Source organism: Limulus polyphemus, unplaced genomic scaffold (assembly GCF_000517525.1).
Source record: "Limulus polyphemus unplaced genomic scaffold, Limulus_polyphemus-2.1.2 Scaffold2216, whole genome shotgun sequence".
Classification (NCBI taxonomy): Eukaryota; Metazoa; Arthropoda; class Merostomata; order Xiphosura; family Limulidae; genus Limulus; species Limulus polyphemus.
The window spans coordinates 165,680-182,179 of NW_013667826.1; the positions used below are offsets into that span (position 1 = coordinate 165,680).

At 31.0% G+C, this 16,500-nt stretch overlaps 1 protein-coding gene across 2 annotated transcripts in view; it reads right to left on the bottom strand.

Annotated features, from left to right (window-relative positions):
* LOC106466305 (catenin alpha-like) overlaps positions 1-16,500 on the bottom strand; it is a 49,469-nt gene that overhangs the window by 20,262 nt on the left and 12,707 nt on the right. For both annotated transcript variants that reach the window (XM_022394277.1, XM_013926575.2), the window contains 10 exons: positions 15,507-15,710; positions 14,760-14,993; positions 13,153-13,245; positions 12,409-12,565; positions 10,116-10,316; positions 8,953-9,104; positions 8,113-8,182; positions 5,438-5,496; positions 3,587-3,768; positions 2,964-3,069 (listed from right to left, as the gene is read on the bottom strand). In XM_022394277.1, the coding sequence (XP_022249985.1) occupies positions 2,964-3,069; positions 3,587-3,768; positions 5,438-5,496; positions 8,113-8,182; positions 8,953-9,104; positions 10,116-10,316; positions 12,409-12,565; positions 13,153-13,245; positions 14,760-14,993; positions 15,507-15,710 (1,458 nt within the window). The remainder of the gene's footprint in view (positions 1-2,963; positions 3,070-3,586; positions 3,769-5,437; positions 5,497-8,112; positions 8,183-8,952; positions 9,105-10,115; positions 10,317-12,408; positions 12,566-13,152; positions 13,246-14,759; positions 14,994-15,506; positions 15,711-16,500) is intronic.

A 16,500-nucleotide genomic window follows, 5' to 3' on the forward strand; every position in this document is an offset into this window, starting at 1 on the left:
TTCTTTTAGCATGTCATCTTCCCTTTTTTATCCACCACCCCTAGAAAAAAGTACAAAATTAAAGTAAATTACTCTATAAAAAGGTCATTGCTCAGACAAAGCATAATTTTTAAAGTCTTCAATTTTGTTTGGTTACAGAACTATCAAATAGAAAATTAGACCTCTCCTGCCACATCTACATGTCACAACCTCTCTAAGAATTTGTTAATAGTTCTCTGTTATGTTAAATTATGTATTATCTATAACCAATAGAAAGTCAAGGTTTTCATTTATCAAATGATGTATTGTATAACTTTATGTTCTGAATTTCCCTCAGAGTACAAACATCGTTCCCGTGAGAAAGTTAACGATCAGCTTGGATGAATTTGTCTACTTTTTGCATTTTATTAGTCTATATTATTTGGTGCATTGCTTAATTAAATAAAAATTATTTAAGTGCATTACTATCATTAGTATAAAAAATTAGGGTTAACTCTCTTCAACAATTGATGGCAAAAAAAAAAAGAGATTGGTTAAATTTTTATTTCTTGTTTTTCATGTTTAGTCTTTATATATATCTAATTATAAAAGTAACTAACATGTAAAAATAGGGATCCTTTTAGGTTAGCTAAAATAAGATTAGATAAAATAAATAATAATAATAACATAATAAAAATGTTTCACGAGCAGCTTGCGAGTAATGTAATTCATTAGCATAATGTGAGCTGCACTTTCCCCAACTGATTTACAATCTATAATGGCGCAGATAGTAATTAGACATGGTTCAAAGGGCAAATAAACAATAAAATTTAATTATAAATAGAGGTATATCATTACAAACTTAGAGCTACTTAGGATATACAAATGTAGTTTCATGTTACAATTTGAAGTCATTCTAGACAAAAAGAATAAGGTAACTTAGATTTATTTAGAGTTTTTTTTTTGGTGGTTACAAGGTTGGTCTAATTGACCAATTCCATTTGAGATATGGTAAAGAAAATAACTGATAAACTATAAAGTTTTACTGAAAAAAACGTTTGAAATACATTCAGGAGGTTTTAGGAATTACACAAAAGAAATTTGAGATTTTTGAGATGAGGAAAAGTATTTTTAATTTTAACATGAAAATTACTTTGCACACAGACTATTCAAAACAAATACTCAATATATTTATGGACAAATCTTTATTTTAGTTTATTATAAATACTTCACTACTTGTAGATTTACATTGAACATTTCATTTTGCTATTATTTTATAAATGTGTGTCAATAAGTTTAGTATCAAATTGTAGATTATAATTCACATTTTAGTCTTATACATTAGTTTTTTAATTTGAAACTAAATATTAAAAAGGGAAAAGCTAAATATCAATTTTTCTGTGTCACATGGTACGTGGCTTTCTGGGTTTGGTCAGATTACATTTTATGATGCCCACAATACAATGTCTATAGTTTCGTATGAATTAGAAACTCAAATGTTTGATATTGGCAAGCTAGAATATAAAATAAGAATCTCCTACCTTTTCTATTTGCCGAGATATCATGATATTTAGCAAACCCACCATATTGGCTCCGCCCACCACTTCATCATTTGAGAAGACTTATTTATCTGCTCCTACTTTTATTTACCAATAACTTTATAATAAATCGAAAGCTATATATTTATTCTACATAATTCTGTCATCTTCCTATCAAGGCTATTTGTGAATAGAAATTATATTTTTTTTAGACTTAAATACAATTTAGTTAGGAGCCTGACTAAATTCCAAAATGCTTATATAAAGTCTACAAAAATTATTATGTTTCCATCTCCACCTGTGAATTTGGACGAGACTTAGCAAGTATGTCTTACGAGTGCAAACAAGGACTTTGTAGCATTGTAAGTAGTAGAGATCATTGTTTTCCAAATATTCTTTATTTACTGTTTTATGTTTGTTGCGTCAGCGAGATCACATGACCATTGTCATGCCACCTGCTTTCTAGAAGTATCTTGTTCCTTCGTGAATGCCCTAGCATTTACTACATATATGTTTGTCTGGTATATAAATAAGACGCTCACAACGTGACGGAACAATGTGTGTGTGAGTAATTGAACTGCAGTCAGAGAGAGACGTATTGTTGAAGTTAACGTTCGTTGTTAAAACGTTTGTAAAAGAGCGACTGTTGAAAATAAGTGTATCGTGAAGTTATATTCAGAAAGAATAAACCAGTTTTATTAAGTAAGGACTTGTGTCGCTAAAGTTTCGTCGGAACGAAGTTACGGAAAGTTAATTGACAAACGGAGACGCAACAGTATTTATTTGAAAACATTTGTTATATATATGTACTGTATGGTAGCCAATATGTTACTGTATTTTATAAAGTAAAAACTTGTGTTATTTTTCTATTCGTTTACATTGAGGTAGAATAAAAACAAATTATACAAAACTAAAGACTTGGCAATTCAGAAAAAGTTTATTTATGTAGTTTGTCAAAGTCTAAGAAATAAATTTATCACTGATCAACTGATATTAACACATGAAAAGGAACATCTTTACATAAATACCCAGTTGAACTTGCAGTTTGCTGGTGAATAACTTGTTTCTCAAGTTACAATCAAAAAGGCTAAGCCATGAATACTAGCCCAACTAAAATGACCAGTATTTATATTACTTGAAATATTTATTGGTTACCGTGTAAGCCTGGTAATATAGGAAACAGGATGTCCATAAGTATTTACATACATTTACACCTATACCAACACTATGGGTCCTGTTTCTATGTTCAATTTCTAGCTTATCTTGTACCTATTTTATTTGGACTGAAACCCAAATTCCTCAAAGTTATGGAGAAACTTGAACATTTCACCAAACCCACATTTCTTTGTGAAAATTTAGTGCCTTATAATTACTAATACCAAAACACTCTTGATTTATTCTGTAACCGAAATGAATTAACAAGAATATTAATGCCATGTAGAAAGTTTAGCAGAATGAACCATCTACCTGATCTGCAATAGTCCGTGCAAGTTTGTCCATTTTTGTTCCAAATTCTGAGATTCTTTTAGCTGCATTGATGACATCCATGGTTGTTTTCAGTGGTCCTTTACCTCTGGGTGAGGCAAAAAACAAAATCGTATGTTAGCTTAGGTGAGGCAAAAAAAACCATTATACATTAGCATGGGTGAGGCAAAAAAACATTGTACGTTAGATTTATATTACTCTATTCTACTTAGAGGGATAAATTTGTTATACTAGGAACATTTTGCCAACTAAAATAATGACAACAGGTAGTACAGGTCTACTTCTCGAGACAGAATATGACTAACAAAATTGTTTGGTTATAATTAGGCCTAATTTGTAGATTAATAAGGAACACAACATTTTGTTGATTTTTACACTGATAACTATCAAAATAAAAAGCTGTATTAGACTTTGAATTTAAACTTTTTAAATAATTCAACATATTTTGAAAGTTGACCTATATAATTTAAGCTAACATTTACGTCCTTGATATTTGTTGTACAAAGAGTGAAATATAACAGGAATTAAGGCAATGCAAAATATCTGTGTTAGTTAAAATAATACCACAGTTATTGTGAGGTACCAATAATTGGATGATTTCTTACCGAGTAAAATCTGTCATCTCCATCATGATGACACACATCTCTTTGGCTAAGACAATGACATCATTTCCAGTGTCATCCCACTTGGCTACTTCTCGATCAAACTTACTTTTCTCTGTACGGAATGTTTCAACCTGAGCTGCTATTTTTTGCTTCTCCTCCTCAGATACGTAGCGGTATGCATCCTACCAAAAACAAAGAGGAATTTTAACACAAATGTTACAAAATATATTTATATAGATTTTACCTCATTTAATCTAAATTAAAGAACAAAAATTAATAACAAGCTTTTTGTTCCTTTACACTTTAACAGCAATGGTAGATGTTTTTCATTGTAGGCTAAATTACTTTAACCAACAAATATAGATAGAATGTGAAAATTCAAGAAAAAATTAATTTTCGGAATTTGGTTAAATTACAATTATTTTAACTGATAAGCTTTTATGTTTATACTTAAGAAAACTGATATTAGAGATAATAATATCATAGCATAGCTCTGAAGCTAAAGTAACATGGTAAGGCATGTTTATGGATTCCTCTGCATACCCCAAAAATATTAATAATAAAAAATAAAGATCCAGATAATTTGATCCACAAAGCCAAAATAATAACTATTTAGAATGCATAATTTTCCCTTTCTTTAACAATGTGATGAAGATGAAAGAACTAATATCTGAGTGAATTTGATTTGTAAAATAGAACAGTGAAATATTGAATATAATTGCAATCTAATCCAGCATCCTTCATTTATCACAATTAATGCATTCCTGAAAAACATGGTGCTAAATGAAAATCAATTTCCCATAGGAATACATATAATAAGGGGTGGGTGGGGTGTTGGATATGTTCCTGACCAAACATTTTCTGGACATAGAAACTTCTAAACATTAAAGAAGTATATAAAACAATAAAATAAACCTGAAAATAAGAGCATACTGCTGCGCAGAATGATGCTGCTATGATGTCACCATGAGATAAACTGAGCATATGGCATATCTTATACATGTGCAGTTGGATTATAGTCTCATTTTCTATTTCAAAACTGGGCTAAATCAAAAATTGCTATTGAGCTGTAATCAGAAACTTTTGCTAATGTGAAAACCACTTTAAAACAAAAAATTTGATAATAGAATGCTTGCTAAACAATGGATGTCAGTATAGCCAAAACATAAAATGTGCACTATTTCAGGACATTTTTTATCCCCCTTCTTGGGGGAAAAAATAGCCTGTGAATACTGCCGGGCAGTTTAGAATTATCATACATAAAGTCTCACTAATAGAGCTAGCCAATAGTATATAAAAAAGTGGATATATTCCCCATTTCTAAATCAAAATAGTCCAGGTATATCATCAAACAGTTTTCAGTTACTATGTTAAAACTTATGGTAATTGAGCCAACTAACTCTGGGTGATGGGTGCTAATGCACACACTCACATACATATATATATAATGGCTCATCATTACAAGTACAATTATTAGCTGAATATGGTACATAAAACAGTTGAACAGATCTACAGATATATACACATGTAAAAATTACTATCACGAATGCTACACATTCTTCAAATCCTATAAAAAATACAGGCTTGTTATACTAAGTAACAGACAACTAAAAACACTATACACATAACACAAATATTTGCCAAATCCTAGAAAACACCATTACAAAGGCTGTAAGGTATTATTCAATGTCAAAGAATGAATTATACTTGAATTTCATTACATTAAACTAGTCTTTTTTTGAAATACTGATGGCCACATAGAAAATAAGTATAAAAACCAGTGTACATAACTACACCCAATGACACAGACACTTAAAACCAGTACTTACTACTAAACAGTACTAAACTTACCCTAGTATTACTAATACCACTGATTTCTGGATATTCATCAAAATCGGTGTGTGCGCTCGCTACAGGTGAAGAAAAAAACGTGTTACACAAATGTCACTTGAATGTTTACTTAAATAATCACAAATTAATTAAACAGTTACTGAAATTAAAACATTTGTCAATATTTAAGTGCATCAATAATTTCTGATGAAAACAAGCTATCTAAACAGATCAGAACCAAGAATTAACCAATTAATTCATGTGGTTAATTTAATATACCAGTCTTAGTAGCAGTATGCATTATTTTAAACAAAACTTAAAATTATTAGAATGCAATGTGAGATCAGTTGGGTACCTCACTATTACCAATATTTTGAGCTATTGCTTTCAAATGTAAGACATATCAACCATTTAGGACAGAAATGTATATAACAAAAATAACTAAGAAATAACTCAAACTGAAATAAAACCATAACTAGTGGTATGAAGTGAGAATTTAAACTGGTATTTTATTACATAAAAATCTGTTTAAATAGGCACTGCATTAGATATTCATTTAACTCTTTTTGGCCCAGTGGGGTGTCAATGACATCTTGATATTTTTCTTTCTTACATAACAAATTCCTATCTGAATTGTGTGAAATTTAGTACAACTTTTCTAAATAGTGTTTAGTTTCAGCTTAAAAAAATTCATATAATTTGATTTATTTGTTATCATTTCTTATGTTGTGAAATTTACAAATTGTGGTGAGACGATATTAAAAAAATATTAGAAATACTTCATCTTACAGTATAAAGTTTAAAAAAATTTTGGTTAGTTTGTTTGAATTTCACCCAAAGATACTTGAAAGGGACCAGCCATCTCTAATTTAGCAGAGACAGACTAGAGGGAAGGCAGCTAGTCAATAACACCCACGCCAATTCTTTGGCTTCTCTTTTACCAATGATTAGTGGGAATGACCATCAAATTATAACATCCCACAGCTGAAAAGACGAGCATGTTTAGTGACGGGGAATCAAACATGAGACCCGCAGATTACAAGTCAAGTACCCTAACCACCGGGCTATGTCTGGTGTTTCTGGTTAGAAAGTTCCATTCCTGTATATCCTGTAAATTTCAACTTGATTAATATTTATTAAATATTCCTTTTGGTACAGCAGTTATCACCATTTATGCATATAAATAAAAAAAAAACAAAATAAAAACTGTTAAAGATTTAGTAGTGACCTTTCATCCAACTTTTCACCTATAGCAGGTTAGGTAATAATATTTGGTTAACCATATTCTTTGTTGAGATTAATTTATATATTATTCTTTTATTTATGTGCATTGTTTGTATCTGATATACTTAACAAAAAAGATTTCACTCATTGGAATATTCTTACCATTTCTTACCACCCTTACTAAGCCTAACAAAGCTTACCTGATGTTTCTGCCATAGAAGAAAATTTACATAACTTTCATATACATACATTAACATGAGAATTTTCAAAAATGAAAATAACATCTAAGAAATTATAAAAAGATTCCTATATCTGTGATTTGTATCTGTCTTCTAAATTTCCAATTAGATTCCACTTCTGTGAAGCCATTTAGTAACTTTCACAAAGCCATCAATTACAACTCACACCACTTTATACAATGTACATTGCTCTATCCAATGGTAAACTTTGCCCAAAGCTATTTTCAAGTGTGATAAGCAGGTGTGCACTTGACACCTGAACAGTTCTTATTGGTTATTTAAACAGGAACTGCTCCACAAAAACGAGATATTCATCCACAACTAACCACTCTTTAAGTAAAGTTTCACAAAATGAGAATAAGGAAACATAAACTGCACATATTTAACAAAAGCTATACAACACTTGCAACATTTTTATTCTAGTAGAAAAACTTACCAACTCTGCAAGTTCCACACACTTGGCATTCATTTTAAAAAGAAACTAAAAACAGTAATTACAGTTTGTTTGAACTAACTGTTTTATTTACATTTAATGACATATTAATAATCAAAGTTTATGTTACAATTAAAACCTTGTTTTCAGTTCTGTTTCTTTTATGGAACAGTTATGACAGACAATGTCCAACAGTTATAAACAATAACTCAACCAAAGGTACTATGTTGAATGTAGCTCTGTCATGGCATTATTGACTTGGTATATGAATTCAGGACAAGCTAAAATCTCTTACACTGGCTGAGCCTTGTGAGATATTACTGAGTTTATGGCCAAAAGTACTGTTAACTGTGAGAGTACCCAGATGAAGAGACAAATGAGGGTAGGAAGATGAGAAAGGTATATTTATATAGCTATGCTCATTACCAGGTTGATTATTAGGTTTGACCTAAGTAGGTAGCTTGCTCTGATCAGAAGTTAATAGTTATACATTTAAGCCAAATCATTAGAATATTACTCAAAATCTAATTTAATGTTGCCTAAAGGAGACACCAACTTTGTTCATAAACTGATTCTTTTAATGTTACAAAAACTGAAATGCACAACCATCTTTTAATAATGTATGTAGAAGTTTAAGTGATACGCTTGTTATAGGTGAAACTCTACAATGGATTTTGGTAAAAAAAACTAACAGATCCCAATGATACTTGATAATGTTCATAATGGGAGGTAAAGTGTGATGAAACGTGCTTAAGTAAACACACAAATCAACACTGTTTTAAGACAAAACCAGTACATACACTTGCTCCTTGTATCATAGGTATTTTCCTCGTATTCTATTTCTGTTTCAGAATCCAATTCTTCAGGAGTCTGAAACAACAAACAAACAAGGCTTACATAAATATCTTTGAATAATGTTGTTTTATTAGCATTATAGCAACATTTACGCTGCTTTTAAGGACCAATGTATGTACTGTTGAAACAATGTAATAATAACACATCTTTATCACTTTCACTTTGTTTCATGGGAAATAAATCACAATTTACAACATGTTTTTAATATGTGCTTAGAACTTTATCAGAACATTACTATACTTTTCACTCAAGCTTAATAACAACAATGCTACATACATACAAACAAACAAATTTGTCATTAAAGTAACAATTATTCCTGTACTGAAAATCATACTCGTTCTATGGACAGGAAGGCTAGGCCTTTAAACATGGCAGTTTGAAACTAAATCCAATTAAAAGGATTTTTAATTTAACTTTCGTTGGTAAATATAGGGATAATTTTCAATGCTATAGCTACTGTAGTTACATCAGAGGGATTATACATGGACATGTAGGGGCATTTCAATTTTCCAATCTACTATAGAAAGTTGATTTAGTAAAAATACGTTTACCTTGAAGGTCAGTCTTACTTATCAGTGTGATTTAAAGTCATTGTTTATAAGAACTACAGATAATACTGATAATGTCCTGAACAGGTACTCACACTGTCCATCAGTACATCTCTTCTTATCTCTCTGACTCCATCATAAACAAGACATTATTTCACATTGCTCAAACTTAACAGTATGGTTTCAAGCCCTTGTTCATAAGAACTATGGATAATAATGTCCTAAACGTATACTCACCCTGTTCATCAGTACAGCTCTTCGTATCTCTCTGACTCCATCGTAAACAAGACGTGAAGCATCAATAAACTCGTTTTCATCAACTTCTTTTGATGAATGTGAACTCAAAGCTTCTACTGCTATTTCAACCCTCTGGGCAAAATTGGGCATGACTACACAAAACAATGTCATCAAATAAATATATTAATTAATGATATCTTTTTCACATTAAATCAGTTCCTAAATTCACTAGTATAAAAATGTTAATAAGTGAATAATTATTGAAAGGATACAAGATTCATGAGGCAAATCAAATTTAGGTTCAAGGCTAGACAAGTTAATTCATTTTGGTTACTCACAGAGAAACCCCCACACCAAGTAAAGATTAAAAGTTCTTAATCAACCAATGACTCTGAATTTTTTCCCTGCTTCAGAATTCATACCTATGTTTGAATGATAATTTAGTGTTTGAAGTGAACTTCAAGAAACATCAGAGAATACATCACTCACAACAGTGCTATCTACTGGTACATTTTAGCACTACCATTCTTAGAGCAACTTAAAAACAAAATAAATCTTTGAAAGCATTTTATTGGTTTATTCTATCATACGAAATGCAAGTTCAAAGGGATAGAAAATATTTAGGGAATAAAATCAAAAGCATTCTTTACAACCATTCAGTATCATACAAGAATATATGTATCATGTTAAAACCATAACAGACAGTGATGCAGAATAGGAAATCATAACAAAATACACAATCTTTCCTTATATTTTCAAACAAAGAGCCTTATAATAAAAACACTAACAACCAGCAACAGTACCAATTTCAGCCATAATGTTAATGGGGTGGGTATAACAAAATCTGTAGACTTTTCATAAATCATATTCAAATTATAAAATACTTCTTGAATTATTCTAAATAATTTGTGAATCTTTAAAATGTATTCATAAATCTTTCTTCTTCTATACATACTTAACCTTTCTAATCTACAAAGAAAATTATAATAAGACAGCATTTGATATAAAGATCCACTGAAATTACTTTGATCCTGGTACTTAAAGACTTTGAGATTTTAATACACAGTGTAATGTACACAAGAAAGACCTACACTTTTGCTCTTTGTTACTAAACTAGTCTAATAAACTTATAATGGGTAAATGGACTTTAAATATTCACTAACCCTGATCTCTCAATACAGCAACAGCTTCCAAAACTCGTTCAGTATAAATACCGGGCTCGTAGTTATCCATCTCCGCAGTTACAACATTACAGACTCTAGCCGATCGTCCTCTGATAGCTCCGGCAGTTCGGTCTAAAGTGTCAGGATCTCCTTCCTGTAGTGCCAACACGCACTTGTTAACATCTTCCAGAATGTGATTATCTAGAAATAATAATCAATAAGAACTTATAAGCTCTATAATGAAAGTAAAGAAGAATGTCTAACAATATGTGAACCACACTATACTTACTACATCCAGTGTCTATACAACACCTTTCATCCAATTCCAGGGCTGATCAAACACAATAGTGGATGAAACATTATTTATAGTTAACTCTACATGCATGGTTGGGGGTCAAAATGCATATACCATGAACTTTTACAGAGTACCATTTAACATATTATTATGTATTTGATTGCAAAGTTATCAACTATTCCTTTCACCTTACACTACTGATTTAGCAACAAGCAGTTAATGATAGAGGAAAGTAAATACTAGATACAATATATAGCTATAATGAAAAAACTGTACATATGCATTTTAGAGATCCTAAAGGTTATGCAAATGCAATATGCAAACTGTACAATAGAAAAAAAAAGTATTATTCAAAAGAGCATCACTTTGCACTCCCACTTGTTAGAGTTTGAGTCAGAAAGATGTCAATTCACAGACATATCTTGAGTAAAAATCCTTTGATAACACATTTTAATTTTTTGTACACAACAGACTTGAACATTTGACTAAAAGTTTGTTAGATTTCATGTAGATGCATATAGTAATTTCAGAATTATAGTCAATATTTCTTCTCCAATATGGGGTCAGTCCATTGAAACTGACCTGGTGCACATTTGGTTATTTATATCAAATTTCACAAAGAACACCTACCATGGTGTGAAGTATACGAGTTTGTCATTTAAAAATCATAATTAGCATATTATTTATTTCAACACTAATAAATAACCCCACGGTGTGAACTATATGAAGTTTGTATTTTTGTTAACAAATATAATAATAAAAAATGTTTATTGTAGTACACAAAATAATAATTTGATCTAAATAAGAGTTTTTCCTCTTCCCAATTTGTAAAAAAATTCTTACGTGTTAGAAAAAAATGCATATTATTTCCGAAATCTGCGTAGCTAAATTATGGAAAATCCATTATTAAAACCAAAACAATTTTTATGAAGTTTAAATTTGCAGGCCGGTATAATTAATAAGTAAGTGGTAGTTTGATTCTTTCTCAAGTTTAATCATTTTAACCATAGTTTTCTCATATGTTTGGGTGTGTGTAAAATATCAAGAAATTGTAATCTTTTACTGATTAAATTTTCGTAAATATTTTCATTCCAATTCCTACCTTTTATACCTGGTAAATTTGACAGTGCAATGACGTTGTTTACTATAAACATTTTTCATATCCAACAATGAGTCTATTGAAACATAATACATGAAAAAATATTTATATAAATTTCAATATGCCAATGATTGAAAAAAAAAGTTTCTAACAGGTTTCAATTTTCATCCTGAAATGTGAACAATATTTTTAAATACCAAATCATTTTCAGTAAAAATAGTAACTTACAAGCCTTTTATGTCTGCTCATGTTGCTAAATAAATAAACTAATTTTGATGATGCTTTTAGTAGTTTCTTTTCCAGTTTCAGTAAAACTTCTGAAACATGAATGATAAATACATAAGTTAGTGTATTACCACTTAAACATGTTAGTCTGGCAATGATTAAAGAAGTACTGGCAACAGTTGCAGATTGTTCATCGATAAAAATCACAGTGGGCTCCCTTGGAAAAGTATGTGAAACAAATATATTAATGTCCTGTCAGCACAACAGAGAAATAACTGATTTGTCTTTTGTCATCACCTTAATATTTAAATTAATGTGTGTTAATTCTACCATTAATGATGGTGAATTGAAAACAACTTACCTGACAATATTTCTGTTAAAGATGTTATCTCCTATCTTGTGAAGGACTCCTCTTTGTTTTCATAATTACTGATTGTGTATGATTACTGTTTTACATTAAATTATATTTTGGTATTTATATGAAAAATTTGTATGCCCCCCTCTAACTTTCTTCCCAGTACAACTTTTAGAGTCAAACATGTTGACTTTATTGTACTGAAGTACTTTTTAATGATACTTTACATTTATTTTATTAAATTTCCTTAAAAAAAACAGAGTGCAGATACGAAAAAGTTACAAGATTACTACAAAAAAAAGCTATTTTTTTCCTTTACCTGACACAGCTAAGAAGTCATCTATTGTAGTGATATCATCAACAGCCTCAGTCAAAATACGAACATGATTTTCCCAAGCTTCCTTAAAGGCCTCCATGTTTTCTTGAGCAACCTTGGAACGTGGACGGGCTGCAAGTATTTGAGCGGCATTGATAACCTAGCAACAAAATGGAAAGTTTTAAACATTGATCACAACAATAGATAGACAAAATATAAATGTTTTGCATTAGTAAACTGAAAGTCCAACAACTAGTGTTTGTATGTTCGTTTATTGAATTTTTTTGCAAAGCTAGTTGAAGGCTATACATGCTAGCTGACCCTAATTTTGAAGTGATAGACTAGAGGGAAGGCAGCTAGTCAACACCACCAACTGTCAACTCATAGGGTACTCTTTATCAACAAATACTGGGATTGACTGTCACATTATAACACACCTACAACTGAAAGGATGAATATGCTCAGTCATCGGATGTGAACCCACAAATCAGATTGTGAGTTAAATGCCCTAACCACCAGACCATGTCCCCACAATTAGTGAAAAATTCAAGTAATCCATGTATGTTTACACAGTGAAATAAATACTATTTCTACAAAACATGTTTTATAAATAAATATATATATATATATATATATGCAGAGAGAGAGGGATAGAAAGCATTATCAACACTTACAACAATACATATAGTTTTGATTATTGTACAACAGCTGTAAACAGAAGATGATGAGCTCCAACTTCTCACCCACCTGAGGGCACAAACTCTCAATCTGGGAAGCTGCATACCAGACCATCTTCACACCATCTTCATTACTTGACATAGAGCATGCCAGCTTAGCCACCTGGTAAATTATACATAAAAAAGCATCACATGTGTTTTGATTAGCAGCCACAATCTAGTGGAAAACAATCTCTTGCACTTCAGCTTCTAATATGGTGCACCTTGATCAACAAACTAAATGTAAAGGTATTTCTTACAAAACAAATTAGATAAACTGGTAAAAGTTCTAATACTAATTAACACGTTAACTGCTGTGATGCTTGGCATCATTTATGGCAACCGCAGATAAAAGTTTTAGTGTAATATAGTTGTGTTTCCAATTTAAACAATAGTAATACATTTTACTTACAACACACGTCTCTTGTGAGCACATGCAAACATATGCTAAATATGCACATCTGAACATGTTAAAAACAATTATTACATATAACTGTAATTTACTTTGTAATACATCTTTTACTTCTTACATACTTTTGCCAAGTTATAAAAAATTTACATTATAAGGTAACACATGCCCTTTCATAAGCTAATCATATAGTAATTTTTGTACTATACATGATCCATGTTGATTTGATGATCATCTTTAACATGTTAACATTCTTGATCATTTTGTCTTTTCACAAGATAAGTTACAATTAAAGATTAGAATGTTTAAGGTTTTAAGGTTCCATGGCAGTTACAGGAAGACATGGCTATTGTTATTCTTCTTTAAAATAGCCATTCAATAGTAAAAAATATCAGAAGAAGCTAAGTACACAGAGAAAAAACTAAACAAAAATATTGTAAAATTAAGGCCTAAATAAGAATATTTAATCTATTATGTTAGAGTCAAAGCCCAAAAACATCAGTGTTTTCAACAGTCTTTAGGCAGAAAAACATCCATTAGTTTGTGCTGATGGATGTGTGTGTGTGTGTCAAACATGAATTGTTGCCAGATTTGTGCTGTATGAATCAAAATGGTGAATCAAACAAGGTGCTGAAAAAACACCTTGTTATTACCAGAGTCAAACAAGGTGCTGAAAAAACACCTTGGTATTACCAGAATAAAAAAAGGTGCTGAGAAAACACCTTGATATTACCAGAATCAAAGAAGGTGCTGAGAAAACACCTTGATATTACCAGAATCAAACAAGGTGCTGACAAAACACCTTGTTATTATTACAGTACCACAGTACTGTTGAAATGTTCCAATAAATATGAATTCAAAGATTGGAAAGCTATAGAAATATAGTTAAATTTTGGTTATTGAAACTTTCTGTGTTTATTTGTTCACAGATATGTTAATTATACCACATTACTATTGCTTTGTGTTATTTTGGGATATATTTTGTGAATGAAAAAAATATTGTTCAATCTCATCACATGTACAGAAAAACCAACTGTACTTAAAACCATCATTAAAAGGGTTAAACCATAATAATGGTTAAGGTCATAGCAACTTTAATTTTAAATTTTCCATTTTTTTTAAATCTACCAACAAGACCATTCTTGGTTAACCAGTCATCATGTTGTTTTTCCTTGAAAAGTTTGAGTTATTTCTTATATAACATTATCTAATTAACACTGCAGACTTACCTCCACCAGCTTGTTGGCATGCTCAGTAAACACTTGTGAATAATCTCCTACTTCACGCTCATTGCCTGCCTTTGCTGCCTCAATCAGTACAAGAAGAGGAACATTAGTTTCCAGAAAGGAATCGGACACATGGTCAACTACAGCCTTTCGCAGCTGTCTCCGAAGATCCCTTGTTTTTATGTTCATATGCTCCAAGGCTTTGTCTAAGTCATCAGAAGGTTCTTTTCTTCCGGCCTGTGATATGTTTTGTTCAGTCAATATATATATATATATACCACCCCCCCCCCATCCCAACACACATAAACACACTAAGAGAAACAATACTTTCAAATAATTTTTTCTTTAAGATAACCTGAAGTGATGAAGCACAGTTAAAATAGTTACAAGAATTGGGGAAAAATGTACAAGTTAAACTTTCCAGCATTTCATGGACCTGATTTACCTTTTGTCATTGAGTAGTACTAACATGAAAATCATGATCTATTTTCTGATATACTTCATTTTTGAATAATTTCACAAACTTTTCTAATTCTACACATTTTATGTTAAGCAGTAGAGTTGTCTGTTTGAAGTTGCATTGATATCAGTTAGCTTTCTCAGCTTTCCTCATTTTAAAAAATATACTGTTTCAACTTATAAAGACTACAGGTGCTTGAGCTGGAATTAATATTACGACCAGAAGTCTTTAAAACAAACCCTAAACTTAAAACGAGGCTCTTTGTTCTTTAATTACAACTCCTAACGTACATTAGCCATATATTCTGAAAGCAGGTCCTGCAACGCTTGTCGTACAGCATTGCACTCTGCAACAATCCTTTCCCGTCTGTCATCACGAGTACAAGACGAGTCAGCCATAAGAGCAGCTCCACTGATAATGCTCTCCAGACGCTCTTCTAAGGCTGGTCGAGTTCGAACTTCAGTGTAAGTCAAGGGATCTAATATCACTCTTTCCTGAAACATCACAGATAAGAATTGTAATAAATAATCACTGAAAATAAAAGTGTAAGCACGTCTAATTTAGCAGTCATCCTAATAAAAAATCTACCAGATTTGAGGAAATTTTATCTAATAGATATATCATATAATATGTGAATAATGAAAGATTATAACTTAAAGTCATGGTGTTAATTAAATATAGCTATATTAACCAAAAACAGCATCAACAGCCTCTTTTATACTGTTTGACAAAAAAAACTGGATTTAATTAATTTCTTGCAAAATAATATTGAAACACCTACAAACAGGTTTACACCACATAAATTCTTTTTTTATATGAAAGCTTTCAACCCTGTTCCCAAGACTAAATGAACAATATGTAGATACTAAAAAACAAGTGATACAGAACACACTTCCCATGACGTTCGCTATCAACAATACGTAGATACTAAAAAACAAGTGATACAGGTAGGAACACACTTCCCATGATGTTAGCTGTCAACAATACGTAAATACTAAAAAACAAGTGATATAGGTAAGAATACACTTCCCATGACGTTCGCTATCAACAATACGTAAATACTAAAAAACAAGTGATATAGGTAAGAATACACTTCCCATGACGTTCGCTATCAACAATACGTAGACACTAAAAAACAAGTGATACATAACACACTTCCCATGATGTTAGCTATCAACAATACGTAGATACTAAAAAACAAGTGATACAGAACACACTTCCCATGACATTAGCTATCAACAATACGTAGATACTAAAAAACAAGTGATACAGAACACACTTCCC